Source organism: Melopsittacus undulatus, chromosome 1 (assembly GCF_012275295.1).
Source record: "Melopsittacus undulatus isolate bMelUnd1 chromosome 1, bMelUnd1.mat.Z, whole genome shotgun sequence".
In the NCBI taxonomy this organism is placed as follows: Eukaryota; Metazoa; Chordata; class Aves; order Psittaciformes; family Psittaculidae; genus Melopsittacus; species Melopsittacus undulatus.
In genome coordinates this window covers 102,213,541-102,235,167 of record NC_047527.1, presented here as the reverse complement: position 1 = coordinate 102,235,167, position 21,627 = coordinate 102,213,541, and the positions used below count along the sequence as shown (strand labels likewise).

General features: G+C 47.3%; 1 protein-coding gene across 1 annotated transcript; it reads right to left on the bottom strand.

Annotated features, from left to right (window-relative positions):
- Positions 1-341: 341 nt before the first annotated feature.
- LOC101878073 (cryptochrome DASH-like) lies at positions 342-19,969 on the bottom strand. The gene is made up of 14 exons (XM_031049815.2): positions 19,860-19,969; positions 19,556-19,728; positions 17,689-17,782; positions 16,365-16,495; positions 15,338-15,486; positions 14,926-15,014; positions 13,159-13,232; positions 11,650-11,739; positions 9,280-9,359; positions 8,101-8,160; positions 6,892-7,049; positions 3,554-3,673; positions 2,335-2,511; positions 342-562 (listed from the first exon to the last, which is right to left on the bottom strand). The coding sequence occupies exons 1-14, from the start codon at positions 19,923-19,925 to the stop codon at positions 455-457; spliced, it is 1,569 nt and encodes a 522-aa protein (XP_030905675.2). The 5' UTR covers positions 19,926-19,969; the 3' UTR covers positions 342-454.
- Positions 19,970-21,627: the final 1,658 nt, after the last annotated feature.

Genomic DNA, 21,627 nt, shown 5'->3' with positions numbered 1-21,627 from the left:
AGCACCAGTGGCAAGAGGCCCTGGAAAAGCAGCCACACTTCCTACAAACAGAAAGGCCACACCATTTTGGTTAATTCATATCAATTAGAGAGTCCCTTTCAACCAGTGGACTTTACAAAGGTGAGAGGCACACACTGCCCATGGCAGTCACAGCCTCAGCACTGAAGGGCAGCCACTCCTGGGGAGCAATAGGTGAACTGCCCAGGTGCTCACAGCCTCAGCACCACAGTGAAAACACAAGATCTGATCACCACAGCCGGTGATAATACCAAACCTCCACACACCCACATCCAGCTCGTGTCCCTGGGAACACTGAACAGGCACATCCCGACATACTCGGCTGCAGCCAGACTTGTATCATCGGCTTGGATCGACATTAACCGCTCCCCTGGCATCTTCAGCAGTGAATGCTCCCCCCCAGCACTTCCCCAGCAGGCTCGTGGATGGGCAGCCTTCATCGTGCATCTTTCTTGCGAGAAAAGTAGAAATCTATCCCTCTGTCCTTGTGCTGCACGGGTGAGTGTGCAGGTCTTCTGCTGCCCCTGGGGTGGAGACTTCTTCCCTGCAGCAGATGGAAGATGAACCTTGAGATATTTACCCATGCTGCAGAGTCTGATCACAAAGCAGCCCTGACATGCAGGAAAATGTGGAAGTGGCATTTCTGCTCCCAAGTTCACTAAAAAGGTGGGGAGACCTGGCAGCTCTAGGCTTGGACTGGGGAAACTAGGGCCTCTGGTAAGGTATGAGCTTGTATTTTCAAAGGTATTTTGATACTCCATTTGGGAGGTGAGGAGGAGGCTTCTCCAGGCCTCAGTGACACTGGGCCAACAGTCCCCCCCAAGTAGTACATTAATTCCACAAGCACAGTGTGGCAGCGCAGGCCCACAGAGCCCAAAGTGAGCTGGAACATTGATCAGAACAGAACCCCTCCCTGGCGAAGGAGCTTTTTGCATTCAGGTTTTTTCACTGCCTCAAAGCAGTGTCTCATCAAAGGACTCCTTCACAAAAGCCTTTCCCTGATTTCAGATGCACTTTTAAGCAGAAGGGTGATAATCCAGGCCCTTCAACAACATGGCTAAAAGTGGAAGGCTTTGCTTCCACAAAACTTTTTACTCATGGCAAACAAATATGGCCTGAGAACTTGGTACTGCACCTTAGGATTAAAACAGAGACATCCTTCATTCTTCAATGGACATAGTATGATGACTAAATCTGAGTCTTCACAAAGTATCCTTACTGGGGAGGAGGCAGGGAGGATGCACAGGGGAAGACAAAATTATGAGAGACCCTTGACATACACAACCATTGGTGACATCTATTTCCTTCTTCCCCTCCAGCTCCATCGCCACTGACCCCACCAGACTGACAGAGCACTTTCCTTCCATAGTCATCTTCTCCAAGAACAGCAACCCAGGCAGCAGACACAAGTTCTGACGTACTGCAGGATCCACATCTTAATCTCTCCCCATTCTAAAGGGGAGGTACACCCAAAAAGCAAGAGCCAGTCCCTATATCTTACTGACTCCAGTTTGGATGACCTCATGCATGGTATGAAGTTGGTTGGTTTTACTTTGACCTCATGAATAGAGTAGAAGCTGAACATCAGCCTCGGCTCTATTCTGTCTGTCTGCATCGGGGGGTGGTTAGCCCAGTGAAGGCCTTCAGAGATGCCCCATTCCTCCCTGCTTGCCATTGAGAAGGTCCAGAGGGCAGGGAAGGATGCTGTGAAGGACATGCTCTCTATGGCTAAGCCCCGCAGACTATACAAAGCTGATGGGATAAAGAAGCAGCTAAAATTTACATCATTCACGAGGGGGTATATCTGCACTATGTATGTCCATGAAGAAAAAACTAAGAAAAGCTACCCAGAAAATAATAAACAAAACAGTCATGATTCATGATTCATGCTTCAGCCTCAAAACTAACCGACCTGGCACAGTGTATGTCCATATGATGTAGGGTGGACTGTATTTTGTGACAGTCCTAAGCATGTGGTATGCTCAAATTATGCTTGGATAAGGTTCTGGAAGGTTCTTGTTGGTCCTGGCAAAAATAGTACTGGGGAGCACATTATCCGTAACTGTCTGGAGGACAGGGGGTTGGTACTTGGGCTTGTGCCTCAGCTATGTTTAGTTTGGTAGGACAGACATTGCTAAATAGTCCCTGTGCAAAGCTGGATCTCCCTGTGCTGTGAAGTAATGTGACTTTGCATTAAAGTAATTTTTTCCCATTCTACCTCAGAAAGAAGAGCCAAATTTGCAGACACTCACTCCTACAGGCACAGAGCAGGTGCCTGCAGTCCTCTCACCCCATCCCAACCCTCCCAGTACTCACAGGCCTCTGGCTGATGTGTCGGCTCCACTCCACGGCTGTCACAATTGGCTGTGGGTATGTCTCACCTAGAGTTACTCCAGCCTGGGAGAGTGCAGCACTGCTCAGTGCCCAAGGGGTGTGGATATCTGCTCCCTTTATGCCCTGTAGTTCTGGGACCCACAGCCGGACATAGTCCCCCTGAAAACAGAACCAATGGGACAGTATTCATTATGTAACAATCCGTAAGTACTTCCCAGTAAGGGTCTTTCTTAACATTAAAGAAAAGTCTGATTTCCAGGTGAAGAAGCCGGTGTACTACTGCATCAGCTACTTCTGTCAAGCCTTATCCCCTCCTGCTAAACTCTCTACCCAAAATTAGTGCCTCAGCACAGAGACCTGGATGCTGAAGCTCTTCTCATGCATATAGGCAGAGGAGGGAAATGGGTGCTTTTTGGGTACAGTTCACCTGCCCTATTTAAGACAGTGATACAAAGTCACTTCCAATAAGTCCTTTTTTCTTTCCAGTGACTGAAGGAAACTAGGGTGATTAGCTCAGCTGCACACTCTTGTGCTTGGCAAGATGAACCCCCCTCCTTGTCCCTGAATCTCTCCCATTAACTCTACTGCTGTGTCTCCTACTAGGACTGATTTCTGATTCCTTGCTAAGTCCTGCCAGCAAGACAGGACTTGGCCAAAAGGCAACAGAGCAGCTTGCCTGAAACTAAAGAATAGGCAATCCAGCATGTAAAGTCTGGCTAAGCATGTGGAAAGGGTCATTTATCTGCTCCCACCACTTACAGAGGACAGTCAGAGGAGTCACAAGTTTAATCTACTCTCTAGAATATCCCAAGGAGCAGCTCCATCTCTCCTGTCACTTGTGAGTTCTCCGAGAAGCTGCTCTGTGCTCGAGGAAATGGCTGTGTGCGATACTGATGGGATGTGGCTGTTGCCCGGAAGAAGTGATGATGAAACACTAAGCACAAACCAACAGCAGGGCAGGGAGGGCATACAGAGTACCAGCCTCTTTGTGGACAGCAGCAGATTGTAACCGTCAGATCTTCCTGTGAAACGAGGAAAATGGCCTGACTGTTGGCAAGGAGGAGATCACACAATGGCTTTTGCCATTTTGACAGATTCCACACAGCAGTACCCACACAGCAGACTGACCTCCTATGTTCCCTGAAACTATCACAGATGCTTTGCTGCACTATTTATTGTAAGACAGCCAAACAAGACTTACATTGCCATCGTAATCCAGGCCTTGCTTAACCATGTTAAACTTCCTGTTGTCCCGTGGGTCATTGCCAACACCAGCGCTGTATAACCAGTTGCCATAATTGCTACAAACATCATAATCCACCTTGAGAACAGAAGAAGAAAACAGTAAGATGAGGTGGAGGCTCTTGTGAGTCATGTCTCTTCATCCACCTTTTATCTCAAAGGGCAAATTTCTTGCATGGGATTCAGTCTGGTTACACTGGGGTATTCAGAGCTCTTCCATGTAGGTATGGCTATTTGGCTCAGAAGAGGACCATGCTGCATGGCTGCTGGACAGGGCTTGGAGCAATCTGGTCTAGTGGAAGGTGTCCCTGCCTGTGGCAGGGTGCTGGAACTGGGTGAGCTTTAAGTTCCCTTCCAACACAAACCATTCTGTGATTCTCTTTTTTACAGCTGGGATCAGCTTCCCAGGCTATTTCACTTCCTAGTCCTTAGGTAAAAGTTCAACCAAAGTCTTTTTTTCAGTTTCCCTTTTAAAGAGAAAATAAATCTTTCTGCCATCATGTGGCAGACTTCATGACAAGTAGGCCTAGCTTTTGGGTGCTCATGTTCCACGAAACAGTGGCCCACTTCATTCCAAATACAAGAGAAAATTCTGATCAGTTACCCAGAGACCACAGATGGACAAAATCATCTGCAGATCCTATTAGGCAGGTTGTAGACAAGTCTAATTTGGACTGTATGGACTGACCAAACTGAGTGTATGAAGATGCAATCAATACAAACACTGAAGTTTTTTCTCTGCTATACTCAACCTTCATCAGGTAAAGGGTTTAAACTTGAATAGGGGAAGTTCAGTTTAGATATAAGGAAAAAGTTCTTTACTGTGAGGATGGTGAGGTACTCTAACAGGTTGCCCCAAGAAGCAGTAAATGCTACCTCCCTGGCAGTGTTCAAGGCCAGGCTGGACAGAGCCTTCAGCAGCATGGTCTAGGATGAGGTATCCCTGCCCATGTCAGAGAACTGGATGATCTTAAGGTCCTTTCCAACCCAAACCATTCTATGATAAGCCTCAACTCTTGGCAAAGAGACATGCTTTGAATAGGAATCACTTGAGTTCTCATGACGTGCTCAGTAGGCTGCACCCAAGGGTGCTTATGTAAACTGGAGTAAGACTCTTGTAACAGCCACAAATGAGAGCAGAACAAGTGAGTGCTCCTCAGCTGCACAGCATGGCTCAAATCCAGCATCAGAAGCTTTCCAGCTGTAGGACAATTCAAAGCTAGCTCGGGAGGGGAGTCAGTGATAGCGAATAGGGTCTGAGATCTTTGGGCCTTCCTAAGAGGGGTGTCAGCATTGCAAAAGCTGGCAGGCGTGGCAGGAAGAGTGCAAAGACATGTCACTCATCAGGTTCAGTGCTGTGCTCTCCTTTATTGCAGCAACAGACACGCCACACAGTGATGTTTCCAAAAATCTCAGCCACTCCTCAAAGCGAGCAACTCAATGCACCCCAATGGCAGAAGGCACAGGGGAGTGGGCTCTGCCAGGTCCCTTCCCCTTTCTTTGCAAAGCCAGCAAGAGCTGGGGTCAGGGTGATCCACAGCCAGCTATGCTCACTATGCTTCCCCTTCCCACAGCACTTCCTCCAGCTGGGCAGGTAAGGAGGGAAAGAAAGATGCCATCAGAGGCCTGACTGCACAATTAGCATGCACGAAAGCATCTGTGGGAGGTGAGGGCAAATCCAAGAGGACTGGAGGAGGCAGGCTCATTTCCCCTCAGCCTTGCCCCTTCCTGGCATTCTCTTCTGTTTGTTTCTCTCCCTTTCCTTTGGGCCTGACCCTATGCATGAAACTATAGCTGAGACTTATTCTGTTCAGGATACCAGAGGTCTCTGGCCTTTCCCCTGGCTTCAGAGAACCTTAGTCTCCCTGCCCATCTGTTGTGGATAACAAACACCCTTTTCTTCACAGGCATGCACACTCAGTGGGCCTTTGATGGAAGTATCAGAGATTAAATATGCATTGATTTTCCTCTTCAGAGGCAAGCAAGAACAGTTTCAGTTCTGTATTGGCCTCTACCATTCTGTAGCTGTATCTCCCCCATCAGACTGATGCCTCTTCTATGTTACTCTGGGGGTGCCACCAGCTTAAAGAGACAGCTGTCTAGCAATGTGTCAGTGTGATACAAGCTGAAAGGAAGGGACAGAAGGACATAAGGATCAGCATGTGCCACACCAGCCTGCAGTGGCAGTCAGCATCTGGGGCTTCCTGAGGTAAGAGTGCTAAATCCCACTTCCAGCAGGGCTGGTAACATTCATGCCCATATGAATAGAGGTATGTAACCCAAGTTGCATCTTTCTAGCGTGAGACCTCCCAGGTCTTCCTCACTTGGGAAACCGGACTTGGAATTTACCTTGCCCCTCTCATCTGACCGCAAAGTGAGCCAAGCTCCTAGCTGAGGAAGGCAAGGCTGCCCCCCTGACAGAGCAAAGACTCAGTTCCCGACTCCCAGCTCGTAATCAGACTTTCAGTATGAGGCTTCCATGTACATGAAGCTCTCTCTGTGAAATGAGGTCACTTTCCTAACTGCTTTGAAACCTAGAATACCAGGCTGGAAGGGACCTCAAGGATCATCTTTTGAGGCAAAGCATGACATAAACTAGATGTCCCAGGATCATGTACAGTTGAATCTTTAAAGTGTCCAGTGTGGGGGAACCCACTACTTCCCTCGGAAGATTTTTCCAGTGGTTGATTGTTCTCAGTGCTGACTGGTGTATGAAAAATCAGTTGGTGCCCCAGTTGGCAGGGAGACCCATGACTTCCAGCATGAAATAGGATGCCTCCAGACAGGGTGGAGCTCTCTGGAAGCTGACCCAGCTATTGTCCATAGTTGACTGTTCCTAACTAGATGGCTTCCCTGTCTAGAGTAATCAATGCAAAGACACTGTGCCAACACTGCCATCAGTGGGCACAACACATTTCTTTCTATGTTCTATTTCTGGGCTGTCATCCTCCCCAGCCTCTGGGGTGAGCAAATCAGAGCACTGTTAACTGATGTTTGAAAGTGTTCTCAAGTGTGACAGAGCCCTGGCTAAAACCCTACATGGAGGATCAAAACCTTCATTGTAAATTTCACAGCTACACCATATTTGATGGAAGCTTCTCTGTGGCAAAATTCCCTCTTCTTACATGAGTTTTGGGAAGTACATACCATGCAAGCAGTATATATATGCACTTCTATCAGCCTGAAAACTACTGATTATCTTCCGTATCCTCCCTTATCAGGCAGAGATGAGCTCTCACCTGTCACTCAGGGCAGGGAAGACAAACCACTCCAGATCAAAAAAGGGTTCAGTCTTACCAGCAGGTATTCGAACCATTCTGCTCCCATCCTCCAGTCCAGACCCAGGTCCTTGGTGAGAAAGCTGGCAACATTCTGCCGCCCTCTGTTAGACATGAAGCCTGTTGCAGCCAGCTCTCGCATGTTGGCATCCACAAAAGGAACCCCTGTTTTGCCCTCTGCAGAGACAAAAGACAGCGCTGGAACATGATGACATTTTGGGACACTCATAAACCAATCTGTGGTCATGAACTCACAGCCATCAGAGAGGTGAGGCAGTGCCAATGTAAAGTGGCAGGGAGAGATTTCAGTGAGGTTTAGGGGGCTTGCAGCCACTAAGATCCACTGGAAATGGGAAATTATACTGAAAATTAAAATGAGAATATTCGTTAAGAAAAAAGCAAGGTACAGAAAAAAACTCAGACTGGAATTTTGCAGAGCAAAATAAATATATAGACGATAGTGAGATGGGTGAAGAACAGAAAGACTCTTGACAGATAACTAATAGCAGACAGGGATGTACTGGATAAGTCCCAAGGGTTGATACCTGAAAAGTAGACAGCCTTATCTATTTTTAAGGAGAAGATTTATTGTACCTGTGTACAAATGGATACACATGGCATTAATGTGAAGAAAGATACTAGGTGTGTATTTCACTGATTCTGATAATTCAATCTGTCAGTCCCTCCAAGTTTTAAGATATTATACTTGCTATTCATATGACAACAAAGTTATAAAAACTAAAGAAAAGGAAGGATATTAAAAAGCAGTGGCATAACAAAATATGGGATTTATTCTAACAGTTCTAAGCTTCTAACCAAAACCAATCAGAACAAAATGTAGCAGGCATGGCAATCTAGCATTGGAAAGAAGGGCTGGTCAGCCTCTGTGTGACTGAACAGAAGGGACCACCAGTTCATAAACTCTTCCTCCTGGGCAGGCAAATCTAACTGCAGTGCACCTCAGAAAGTGTGTGCCAGTTGGACATTCATGATATATATCCTGAGGGCCTGCTCCTGTACTGTGCTCAGTCTCAGAAGTAAAGCCAAGTGCCCTGCATTCACACCAAAGCAAGGGGTTGGATTCTTGTTTGGTGGTAACAGTTTATATGAGAGGCCCTGATTGTACTGACAGTTCCCCTGCATAAATCTGAGTCAGTGTTAAAGCCGTTAGCGTGCAGACAGATGGAAACCAAAAGCACACTTAGCCAAAACTGTGGTTTCTACTGACCTTTCCAACAGTTGAAAAGCTGCAGGTCCTTTTTCCAGGGAACCTCTTTACTTTGAAGCCCTATTGGGGAAAAAATAGCTGCTAATGAAGGCAAATGCTGATACAGGCAGTTAATAAAACAATGACAGCCAAAGGCACTTTAGTTGACACAAGATGTTAGAATGAAGCTACTCCACGTGATCTGGCCCAAGCTACTTGGTCAGTTTTAGTCCAGGACAATGTTTATGTGAAAAGTTTCTGGAGCAGATATTAAACACAGAATTACCTGGCAAAAGCCCCTGGTACCAGTTTGCTCCTGCAGTGGGGTAGGAACAGATGAGGGGGGTGACTTCATGTTTGCAGGGCATCAGTGGTAATTACAGTCCTTTGTACAGTGGAAGGGGGGCAGCAGGGACAACTTGGCTCTAACTCCAGACATCTAAACTTGGGCTCACCACTGGCATCCAGTGTCATTCGGAATGCTGTAGGGCATTTGAAACAGCTACAGAGGTCTGACAGATGTGACACACACTCTAAGGGAGATGTGCTCCTCCACAGCCACAGCTGGATGCCAGGCGGACTGCCCTGGGGCATCTAAAGCAGTGCCACATGCTTACATGTGGGCAGGTACATCACAGAGAACAGCTCACCCGTGACAGGCATCAGCTGAAGGGTTTCCTGACTATATGGACTAGATATTGTTGTTGCACCAAGAGTTCAGACCCCCATTTCATGTATACTGTACTAAGTCACTAGGTCTGGAGCTGAATCTCCTTCTGATCCCTATGTAGCACAAGGCAGAATGAATATCTGGTTTCTAGGGATTCACACTGTTGTGTTGGTTCTTGCTCTGTCCCAGATTCACTGGTGAACTTGGGCAAGCCTGAATTCTTTCCAAAGGTGGGATGTCTTCAGAAAAAGCATCTTTACTCTTGCTGTGCTGTTGCTTCACACTGACAGGTGTTAACAATACTCCCCATTCTAACTAGATTTGAGGAAAAAACCTCCGTGTCTACACAGTGTCCAACACTGTGGTGTTGAGGCACTTCTGTGCTAACAGTAGGCCCCCAGCAGCATCCCAGGGTGGTGACACAAGTGCTGTTAGAAGAACATTTGTACAACACAAAGATGACAGCCTCTTCTCTTACTTTTCCTATTGTAAGAGGTATCTTCTCACCAAACATGGTGATCCATACACACCTCTTAATGAGAAAATCCTTCTGCCATACTTCAAGGCCACAAATCGAAAGTAATCCCGCCACAGCAGTTCAAAGAGGACCCTAAAACACAAAGGCATGTCTGTATCTCACTGTGGGTCATACAGAATCACTGAATTAGGATTTTGCTTCCACAGCACCCATCATTAACACCATGAGGGAGGTTTACTCATAATGAGCAATTTCCCATAGCTTCCCATGATACCAGTTCTTGCCCCAAGCCTGCTTATCTAGCTTACACCTGGATGATGACAGTGAAAGCAAACTTTGCATGAATCACTTGGGAAGCTTTCCTTAACTTGGCACAGGAGCAGGATTTCAGGAAACCTGTTTCTCATCCGTCCCTACTGAGATGTAATTCTCCAAAGAGCAGGGTGAGGACCAGATTCAGCTTCACACTTCCACATGAGCAAGCATGTCAGCACATTCCCAAGAGATTTGTGTTGATTTAAGCAATAATCTTTGTAAGGGACTTAAAAGGCACCGTTCAAAACTGGCTTTAGGGTGGCTAGCTCATGAGATCAGCTGCTAGGCCCACAGAAAATAGCTTTATATAAAAAGAGCTGCTTATAAAATGACGGTACCTCAGTGTCTGAGACCTGCTTCAGCTCTCTGGCGTATTGGAAATCAGCTCAGCTGATGCTTAGGCTTAAAAGATCTTTCTGGGAAATCTGATTACAAAACAGGACACTGTCCAAATGCTAAAACTAGTGTCATGATACTGAGGGTCAACCAGCCACAACGATCTGTACTTCACTGTAGAATTGACTGCAGTGCCTGGAAGCTTGGCAGGTTCTTTTTTAATGATTATTTATCACTTTAAAATGCTCAGATCACCCTGACACCCCTGCTGCAGGCTGGCTGGCTGTTAGACAGAAACAGGAGTATGCTCATTGCTTGAAATCTTTCCTCTCTTGTCTTTGACAAAAGAAAGAAAAAAAAAATCACATACACTTCAACAGGCAAAAGGTTGGTATTTTGTCTGTCATTTCAATTTTAATGAAATTCAGTATTTTGGCCAGAATTGTTGGCAATGTTCTGGCTGTTCTTCATCAACCACTGTGCTGCTTGACATGTTGCAAATGTAGCAAACCAATATGAAAACAAAGTTTGCATAGACTTTCTGGTTTGGCTTTTTTCCCATCCAGATGTAGCATTAGGCCAGGCTCTAACATGAACCTGGTTCTCCATGAAAGCTCTCTAGCAGGCTTTAATTCACAGTGTCTGGGCAGGTCAGAGTGCATGAGCAAGTTCATGGCCAGCCCTGTGGTGGATGCATCAACCTCAGCTGTCTCCCTGACTCCTTCAGGACAACCTGAAGACAGGCAGGCAGGCAGCAGTGAGGTGAGGAAGAGCACAGGTGTCAAGGCATGATGCATTAAGCCCACTTTCCAGTCCCCTCTTCCCCTTTGCTATGGGCTGTGGTCATGGTCAGGCAGCCCAGCAAGCACAGGGACATTTGCTGGACTGTAGCTGGAGGTCCTTCCAACACCACAAGATTTGTACAAGTCACGGAGCTTTTTGGGTCAAACCCTCCTCATATCCTTGGCATGAGAAACTCTTTGGCTTTTATTTGTAAACAATTTGTAAATCATTCTTCTTCCTTCTCATCTAGCCCATAACTGCAATACAGAGAGGGATGGTGCTGATTTACATTTCTAAAAATTATGAACCACAATTTCCAAGCAATATTAATGACAACTAGCATTAATATCTTTACTTATAAGGTGCCTAAAGCCTCTGGATGTCAAAGACAAACAGATAAATCATAGAATCATAAAATGGTTTAGATTGGAAAGGATTTTAAGATCATTCAGTTCCACCCCCCCTGCCATGGGTTTCACACTAGACCAGGTTGCCCAAGGCTCTGTGCATCCTGGCCTTGAACACTGCCAGGAATGGAGCATTTACCACTTCTTTGGGCAGCCTGTTCCAGTGCCTCATCACCCTTACAGTGAAGAATTTCTTCCTAATATCTAACCTGAACTTAACCTGTTTAAGTTTAAACCCATTCCCCCTTGTCCTGTCACTACAGTCCCTGATGAAGAATCCCTCTCAGGTATCCTTGTAGACCCCTTCAGATACTGGAAGGCTGCTATGAGGTCTCCACTCAGCCTTCTCTTCTCCAGGCTGAACAGCCCCAACTTTCTCAGTCTATCTTTGTAGATGCTCCAGCCCCCTGATCATCCTCGTGGCCCTCCATACTGAAACAGGCCTGCAACAAACCCAGAGGAACCAGACAGCAGGCACAGGAAAAACAAACATTATTTAAGAAGAAAACCAACAAATCACTCCACGCCAGTTTTCTTCTTTTCCAGAGAAAGGAAGCCACACTGATCATGCACGGACATACCAGTACGTGCTCTGATTTGCTGTCCTCTCTCTTTCATACTTCTTGATCTGCTCATAGATGTATCGAGGTGAAATGCAGCCCAGCGCCAGCCTGAAAGCATAAGAATGATGCTTTCAGTCATGAATGTGATGCAGGACTGACAGCTTGATATCTGCATAGGGGGAGGGGAGGGGCAGTTTTGTGTTTGCGCTGTCTGAAAAGCTTTGCTGGGTTTGTAGTTCTGCCACTGTCTTCCCAAACTGCTTTAGTCAAGTTGTGAAGAAGTCATACAAGAGACTTGCTGAAAATCTCAGGCAGGGTAGGAAAACTAGGGAATCAAACTCAGATTTGGCATTTCAATCCTCTGGGCTCCTTTCATTTGTTCCAAATTGGCGATGTGGAAGACAGGAAAGGGCTTGTAGACTCTAAACCCATTGCAAAGGATGATAAGGAACAACTTTTAGTGTGATTTTCCTAGAAACTTGTTTTACTGCAATTTCCTACTAGGGCTCGTGGAAACATTTGACGTCCTAATGAATTTTGGAAAACAGGAAGAAAGGGCCTGAAGAGTTTTTCCTGAATTCTTGACCATCTCTAACACTTAGAAACAGCCGGTATGAGATGTGAACGACTGGCTGCAATCTGGAACAGTCTGATTTCAATTATCTGACAGAGGAACACTTTGGGGCAGGCAGATCAGGACTGTCTGCTCTGGGCAAATGGCCAGCTTGGAAAAACGAGCAGAGACCACAAACAGAACTTCTGCAGTGCCAGTGGTCAGAGATCCCAAAGTGCCAGCAGGTGGAGCCATCCACTGCAACCATTAAAGCACTAAGCCAGCTGAAAATAAGAAAAACCGGCCTGTAACAGCCTCAGAAAATTGTTTCACATCGCGATTCTGTCAGGAGAACACTCCAGATACCCTCAGCATTAGGCTGAACTGGGTTCTGCTGGTCCAGCTTCAGTCTGGAAGTAACTCTGTCCCTCCCTTCCAGCACCGGAAACTAAACCCCCTAATTAGAAATCATCACCTTTACTCACCCAAGAGATCCTTCTGCAACAGGACTAATCAGAAGTGTCTCTTCACCCCACAGAAAAAGGGAATGGTAGTGAGGTGAGGTGATTTGCCCCACAGCATTCAGCAAACCAGGGCTGGATCAAGTTCTGCTACAACCCTGTCAAAATGCTTAAGTTCTGCTTCTTTCCTGGCTGCTCTCAACCACCCCTGAGACACAGCACAGAGCAAAGCCAAACAGAAGTGGTGTGCCCTGTCCACATCACTGCTCCCAGCACACTGGGCTCTTGGCACAGTACTTCTATCCTTCATCAATTCCTAATCGCAGGAATGTTCGCAGGGAAATGCTGCCTGGAAACATGCTAAAGAACAGCTGTGGGGCTGCCCCAGCAAAAAGGGCGAAATGAATCACACTGAGACCTCTACCCATGCCCAGTAAGCACTCAGCACTCAGGTAACATCAGTCTGGGATGGAGCAGAAAAGGACCTTCCAGCCTCACAACAAAAATCCTTACCATGGTGCAAATTTGGTTGAGTAATCCATTCCCACCAGTCCGTTCCGAACCTCCTTGTAAGACGCAACCAGGTTCTGTGCAAGCAAAAGAACAAATGATTTTAATACTTCATATGCAATCTGCTAAATAAGTTTTCCCTCACATTGGGGCTAAGGCAATCTGGCAGCACTGGGCTCCCTCTCACGGCTGCCTGTGAGGATTACAGAGCTGCCAAATGACTGTCTCCAGTGCACAGGAATGAATCAAGCCAGCAGTTTTCATTATAGCTCTGGAATGCATGTCACAAGCTATGCTTCCTGCTTCAGCTTGCAGCACATTGCTTTCTACAAGCACTACGAAGCTGGCTGTGCTGCTCCCTGCACACACCTGCCTGACTGTGGATCAATAATCCATTTAAAAGCACCAGTGGGACTGGCAGCTGGGTCCCTTGTCCATGTGGCTGTTTATTTGAGTCTGAGAACCAGTCTTTGACAGTATCAAACACTCAGTTGCAGGAATCCTGACGGCTATTGTTTCTGGGCCACCTACATCTTCCATTTTCTGAGCACTTCACTCACAATGCAAGGAATATAGGGAAGCCTGGTCTCTCCTTGATCCCTTTCACTGTGCAGGTTCCAATTGCTAACAGGCTGTTCTAGCTCATTGGGGAAGACACTATTTGCATAACAAAACAGAAGATTTTCCAGCACTGATTCTATTAATGCTTGACCAAGAGTAGAAGTTATGCATGTATGTAGTTTTGTTTGGGATAGCGTTTATTTTCTTCATAGTAGCCTGTATGGGGCTGTGATTTGGATCTGTGCTGGAAACAGAGTTGATAACACAGGGATGTTTTAGTTACTGCTGAGCAGTGCTTATGCAGAGTCGAGGCCTTTTCTGCTCCTTACTCCACCAGTGAGCAGGCTGAGGGTGCACAAGGGGTTAGGAGGGGACACAGCCAGGACAGCTGACCCCAACTGACCCAAGGGATATTCCATGTTATATGGCGTTATGCTCAACATATAAAGCTGGGAAAGAAGGAAAGGGAGACATCTGGAGTGGTGGCATTTGTTTTCCCAAGTCATCATTAGGTGTGATGGAGCCCTGCTCTCCTGGAGATTGCTAACACCTGCCTGCCAATTGGAAGCGGTGAATGAATTTCTTGGTTTTCTGTGCCTGTGCCTGCAGCTTTTGCTCTACTTATTCAACTGTTTTTATCCCAAGCCATGAGTTTTCTTACTTCTACCCTTCCAATTCTTTCCCTCATCCTACTGGTGGGGAGCAAATGAACATCTGTGTGGGGCTGAGCTGCTCACTGGGGTTCACCCAGGACAATGCTCCAACAGCAAAGGAATACAGAATCTTCTGTAGCACAGCTGAAAGAACCCCCTGGGTGTTGTCCCAGTGATCCACTGAGCACAGAACACTTCTTAAACCATCTCAGCTGGGGAGATGCTACTGTGTGGAATAGGAGAGTAGAAAAGACAAATTAAGATAAAGGAGATAAAAAATCATCCCAATTCCCAAACATTGATGTAAAAAAAAGACTTAAGATGGATGGCCAGTAAACCAGGTTCGTAAGTATTTGGCTGATATTCCCAGTTCCTGGATGACTTCTTTTTGATTTAGTTTGTCTCTCTGAAGACTGAAATAATGGTAATTCCCCCTTTTATAAAGTGTTCTACAGGAGCTAAGGAAATATTGTTAGGAAGTGAAATTGCAGCCTCACCCACTTGCACAGCCATATGTACAAGGGGGAGGATGTAGACAAGGAAATGTAAGAGTTACCGTGTCCCAAAAATAATACTGCAGTCTCATTAAAGCCTGGGTCTCTCCTCCACTGCCAGGGAAGGCTGTTCGTGGATCTGTGTCAGGATCTGCCACAGAAAACACCACACCATGTTACCCCCTTGGAAAGCAGCTCAAAAGTAGGGAGCTCAAAATCTAGGGATGTTCAGCTCTTCTTGGTCTTCCTTTAAAACAAAGGGACACATTAAACATACTAAAAATTAACGACTAAGAGGATGTTTGCCACCCAGCTGGAGGGCAGCTCCTCCAAGCAGGGAATTTACCTTTATTTCACTCATTATGAGTGAACAGAGACTTAGTTTCAGTTTGAAGGACCCCTGCCTTTGGGAGGCCTCCATGTTTTGATTCTCAGTAAGAGACACCTCTATGTAGGATTCCATGCGTTTCTTACCCTTCTGCCCGAAATCCTCCATTGTAGGGATACACCCTTCTTCCACCCCTGGAGCCAGAGGCTGTAGCTGATCTGCCATCCGCAGGGTTGGCCGGACCTTTGCCTCAGATTCCACGGCTTTTCGGAAATGGGTGTAGACATCAGGCAATCTGCACAGATCACAGCACAGTCACATCTCCTTGGGCAGGAGGGCTACCCTGGGCCTGGCACACAGCACCTCATAGTTTCCTCAGATGGAGGTTTTATTTTCTGGCTGTACTCTCCTGAGGGCTTGTTGTACATTGCCTGAAACAATTGAGGCAGATGCCCCTGGGGCTAGCAACCATCAGAAGTTCAGTCCTTCACCCAGTTTCTTTCTGCTTCTGATGCAAAAGTTGCCTTTTCAGTTTAAGATGTGTGCTAATGGGACAATCCATGAGGGTCACATTTATCTCACCTAAGTTCTGATTACCCACTGCTAACCTCAATGTAAAAATTTGCATCCTCTTGCTGCCTTTTCAGTCAATAGAGAGAAACAGGCATTTTTATGGCCTGACTCTTCTATCCTACATTCTACATTTTCTATAGATACCATGAATCACTCAACTCCATCGGCTACATATCAAGTGGCTATTGAGGGAGCCATGAAGAGTCCACAAGCAAAGGAATACTGTCATAGGCAGCTGCATTTAGCCAGATGGGGTAATGAAGTGATCCAGTCCAATATCACATTGACTCTGGGCACTACAGAGTGAGTATCCAAACCATGGTGGTCGAAGGGGAAAGAGAAATCAATTCCTCAATAAATGGTCAAACAAATTGCTCGTCTTTATGCATATTGAAGTGTAAACCCTACTAATACAGAGGGACAAATATGTCCCTTCCCATTGGAGTGTATGTGCATGACAGCACTGTTCCATAAATGCAGATGGGATAATGAGTCCCTTTCCCTGTAGGACCAGATTACTAAAACCCCTCCTGAGCAGTTCACTGGAGTAAGAAACAAAGGAGACAGTGGAAGAGCGAGTGATACCATGGAGCAGCCTACCTGGCAATAGGTCTGAAGGGAAGGTCATCCCGATGATACAGCGTGGATGCCCAGAATGTGTGAACCTTCACCCCATGCTGACTACACACCTGGCACAGCTCATTTTCCACATCCAGCTCCTCCTGTGTGGCCTAGGGAGAACAAAATGCAGTGAGGCCATCTCCCTTTAGAGAGGTGCACACAGACAATCTCCAAGTCTTTCCCTCTGCCAAACCCAAAGCATGTTTTCACTATCCATTACTAGGGCCAATGCTGAAATAAGGAACTCCTTGATGTAGAATGTTGCAGATGTTTTAAGTTTGCGTGGGCTGGAAAGGTGACCAGACAAATATATGCAAAAGAAATCCACTGAGGGTTACTGAATATAAGGGCAGCATTGCTATTTCAATAAATCCTTGAGCTATGGATTCTTGAAGGCTGGGAAGGTATTCAGGGAAAGTATCTTTACAGTCCTGCTCCTGGGCATCCGTAATTGGTCACTGTCAGGAAGAAGGTTATGGAGTGAGATGAGGCCTTCAGTCTGATCCTCTGTGGGTGTTCTTAGAGCTGCATGGAATCAGGCACTATGAGAGGTGCAGGTTGTCAAGTTACAAGGGTCTCAGGCCTGACAGCAGGAATACCTGCAGTGCAGATCACAGCAATTCCTGCATTAGGCCCCTCTGAGATCCAGTCTCTGCTAATACTGATTGCATCTACGTACATACATCTACATACATCCGTGTATATACATATGTGTGTGTGTGTGTGTGTGCACAAAGCCTCCAGATCTGGTGGTTTGGATCCAGAGCCCTCCATCGAACTTGGCAGGCTCTAGATCAAATAGCTCAGTGAAGAGATGCCAATGACACACCAACCTCATTGACAGTCCAGGACTGGACTTGTCTTTTGTTCTTCAACACATGTTGGTGGGCAACTGCCTAAGTCTGGGTGCTGTCAACTCACTGTGGGCCTTTTCTAGGCTCAATACAATATGCCTCCTGGCAGTTAGCTCCCTGTGCAAGGAAAGTGCCAGGAAAAGGCGGCTTGATGCAAACAGATAGAGAAATGGACTCAGCTGACCTAAAATGCCAGTTGCCAGAAACTCTTCTTCCTCAAGACAGCACCTGCAAGCAATCAATCACAAATAGCTGCTGCCAACCAGCAAGGACTCCCACAGACACCTACAACATACCCAACCTAAGAGCTAGCCAGTTTCCCCAAGGTTAACATACCACAGACAAGAAAGGCTCTGAACACACAGGATCTGCATCATCATTTGGTTGTGGAAGAAACTTCCACAATCTAATTTTATCTTTTAACAGTGTCACTCAAGTATTTCTCTTACCTCTTCATGGAAAACCACAGCACTGACAGAGCCCAGCTGAGTAATGAGATCATGGACCACATCTTCTGGCTTCCCCTTCCTCACAACAAGGGTACTGCAGATACAAAATACTGCCCTGAATTAGGTTTGATGTTATTATTTGTGTATACAGGAGGCCCCTAGTCCCAGCCTAGGAACCCATGTATTAGTTCTCTATGGAGCATGGACAGCATGTGGAGGCAGACAAACAGGATTTGACTAGCCTACATTTTTAGGACTCAGTAAACATAGTTTGTTAAGCCTCTGGGGCTTACACACATTTCTGCCACCCCAGATGCCTTAGAAGGGATGACTGGGCATAAAGCCAGGCTGTTACCTAAAAGTAAATCTGTCAGATCTGTTCATCTTCACATGCTTAGGCTGAGATTCAAGAAGTGATTCCTCTTTCAATCCCATTCACAAGTGGTGGTTGCCTGTGGGCAGATCCCTCTCCACTCCCATGTGGGGGTATTCAGAGGAACTCTTTCCTGTGAATGCTCTGTGTTCATAGCAGAGTCAACAAAACTTCCCTCCCACTTTGCAACTTCACCAGCTGCCCAACTGAGTACCCAGGGCACCACACCAAAAGAGAAGTTGTGGTGAGAATGTTGGACAGAGATGGGTGCAGAGCTTTGTGAGGAGCCTCATATATGACTTTGCCGCTTTCCCTTTTTCTCATGTGCACTAATACAATCACTACTGTGTCATCTAATGGAGGCCTGTGCTGAAGAAGAATTTCTTGAAGGGGCAACACAATGTTTTTGCCAGACTACTGTAAACCACAACTGGAAAGTTTCTTCCAAAGATGGGCTGGGCCTGAAGAAGGCAAGAGCAAGGGGTGCTGCTGTGACAGCTGTTCCCCTTACCTCCCACAGAAAATCAGGGAACAGGCTTCCCACAGAGAACAGCACAGACTGGACATGGAGGAGATTTCTACCACTGCATTACTACTATGTCTTAGCATGGTTCATGCTGACACATCTCTCACTGCAGAGACCAATCTTTCTATCTGCCACTGACAGCAACATAGCAGCATTGAAGCAGCTCTGAATCTGTTCACTGCAGAGTGTGGGTGCAGATACCCACTGATCAGTTTTTTCAGTCTCATATAACATTGACCATGTTCATGGTCCACACTGCACTGCAAACCCAGAGCCATTCCTCTTGCTTTTACCACCACTGTTATGCTGCTCTGGGAGAAGACAGGCTGATCTGCTAAGCAAAGACAGATATCAGCTGGTAACAGATTCTTCAGCAAGTAGATCTTCAGTCCCTGGTCTACTTGAGTTATGGTTTCTAAAGGCATAATGAAGGAAGAATCTCTGAAGACCCCTTCCCACAGTGTAGCCTACCTAAAAGATTGGGTTTAGCAAGACAGGGCATGCGCAAACTGAACTCCCTGGTCTTGCAAGCCAGGATCCATGTTGGTCCGTCTCAAGCCAACTCCTAGAGAAAACTCACTAGGCACAAGAAAGGATGTGTGCAACAGTGGTTACTGTTGCTGCCTGCATCTCAGAAGAATACCTTTCATGTCACCAATCATGAGGACTCTGGGCAAAGTGCTTAAGGCTGATGTCCATCCTGTGATATCTGAGTTCAAGAGAACAAACCCTGCATGGCACACAGACTGGATCGCTCTTTGGTCCCTTGCAGATGCCATGGCAGGTCATCTGAACAGCGGTTATGTATGGGACCTTCCTGTGTCTAACAGATGGGCTGGCTGGCTGAAACAAACCACCATCAGAGCCCAGAGTAGCTGACATGATCTGACTCACAGCAGAGATATGTGTTGGAAACGAGCTGGGAAATAAAAATGGATGTGTTATTTGCATGGTACTTTCTCAATTACCTTCCTTTTTTCTTGAGCGTTTCCCTTAGATCCTTCACACTTTCCAGCAAAAACCTGAGCCGGTAGGGCCCTGTCTTCGGGAAGCCATACCAATAGGTGCGCAGGTAGTGCCGCGGGTCGAAGCAGTACAGGGGAACAACGAACTCTGCGTTACTCTGAGCCCAGTGGAGCACCTGGAAGCACAGAAAGGGCCATGACAGCTCTGGGGGGCAGGCTGCAGCGCGCTCCTCACCACAGCACAATCGACGGTGGGGTTATTCCTACCGCAAACCCCGCGGAGGGGGTGCTGCCGGCAGGGCCCTACCTGGTTATCGTGGGCACGCAGGTCGCAGCGCAGCAGGCAGATGGCCGTCCTCGCCGACCCCGACATGGTGCCTCAGCGGGGCCGCTCCTGCCTCACCCGGACCGGCTCTCTTCTCCCTCAGCCCTGCCCGCTCCCGCCTCACCGCCCCGGCTGGGGAGGAGCCGGCCCGCCTCCGGCTCCCTGAGGCAATTCCCGCGTCCCGGGTCGAGCCTCGTCAGCGTCGGCCGGAGCTGTATGTGCGCGGAGGAGGCGGCGGGCGGGAGGCCCGTGTGCCCTAGTCTGGGGTGCCGGGGCCTGGCCATGGCAGCCCCTCTCCACAGCCCTGCCACAACCGGGCACACGCACTGATGAATTTGAGAGGGGGGTTTAACCTCAGTTATCTCTTCATCTTCCACATAACAGCAGCTGGGATCCACCTCACACACAGACATAGTTGGGTTGGAAGGGACCTTCAAAGCTCACGTAGTCCATCCCCCCTGCAAAGAGCAGGGGCATCTCCAACTAGATCAGGTTTCCCAGAACCACATCCAGCCTGGCCCTGAATGTCTGCAGGGATGGTGCATCCACCACCTCTCTGAGCAACCTGTGCCAGTTAACATCCTCATTGTAAAGAATTCCTTCCTCACATCCACCCTGAATCCCCCCCCCCCCCCCCCCCCCCTTTTAGCTTAAAAACATCACCCCTTGTCCTATTGCAACAGACCCTGCTAAAATGTCTCTCCCCATCTTTCTCATAGGCCCCTTTTAAGAACTGAAAGGCTGCTCTAAAATCTCCTCAGAGCCTTCTCTTCTCCAGGCTGAACAAGCCCAGATCTCCCGATCTGACTTCCTAGGAGAGGTGCTTTAGACCTCAAATGGTTTCTGTGGCCTTCCACAGTCCTATTTTGCTGGGGCACAGCCATGGTGAAACTGACCCCCTGCAAGGAGCACCCCTCACCCAGCTCCAACAGTTCGTGTTGGTCAGTATTTATCCTTTGAGTGCCAAAACCATGATAGGACCATACCCTTGCCTGCTAGCATGTGAACCAGACAAAAAGTGAGCTGTAATGTCTTTGACTCCCAGCACCAGCAGAGGCGGACAAGGCGAAAAGGCTTACCTCACCCTATTAGTTTCCGTAAGTCAGTGCTGGACACCAGTGATCACACATCCCTTACTCACTGAATTGTCCCTTGGGATCCTTTTTTGTTCACTCTACGTCTCTCCTAAGAGGAAATGCAAACAAAACCCTGCTTGGCTCAGAGTCTCCAGCCACATTCTCCCCTTGTGTAACTCCACTTGTTTTGCTGGAGTGGGAGAGGATGGTGAAGGGGTCAGCAAGTTGCAGCAAGGAGTTGGTGATGATTGAGGATCCAGATTTACAAACATTAACTGTGGCAGCTTATTTAAGTATATGGATTGCTGAAGTAGAGCTCTAGGCAGAGCCACACAGACTCTCAGATGCACATCAGAGACCCAACTCCCAATGGAGTCCTGGCTTTATTTCCACCTCTTCCAGGCCTGCAGGTCCTCTGCATGCAACCTGCATTGGCTGGCTGTGGGAAGTGGTGCCGATTCCTCATGTGACCCACATGACACATCATCTCTCGATTCCTTTTCCATGCAACAAGGGCTCCTTTTCCTGGCTCCGCAGACTGCGGCCCGCTATAAGAACCAGTGACTCATCCCAGAGGACTCCTGTTTGGTGAAAGAAAAGTAGAGCCAAAACTTTGGCTTGTGCCCAAGGAAAACACTGTTGTCAGCTTGCAGTGCATATGCCGTAGAAGCCAA

What these genes read in the sequence shown, in the direction of transcription:
- LOC101878073 (XM_031049815.2), bottom strand. Translation starts at nt 19,925, where the DNA reads ATGTCGGGGTCGGCGAGGACGGCCATCTGCCTGCTGCGCTGCGACCTG. An exon ending in TGCGTGCCCACGATAACCAG is followed by an intron (nt 19,729 to 19,859) that starts GTAGGGCCCTGC and finishes CTGTGCTTCCAG; the next exon opens with GTGCTCCACTGGGCTCAGAG. An exon ending in GACACATCAGCCAGAGGCCT is followed by an intron (nt 563 to 2,334) that starts GTGAGTACTGGG and finishes CATCTGCTGCAG; the next exon opens with GGAAGAAGTCTCCACCCCAG.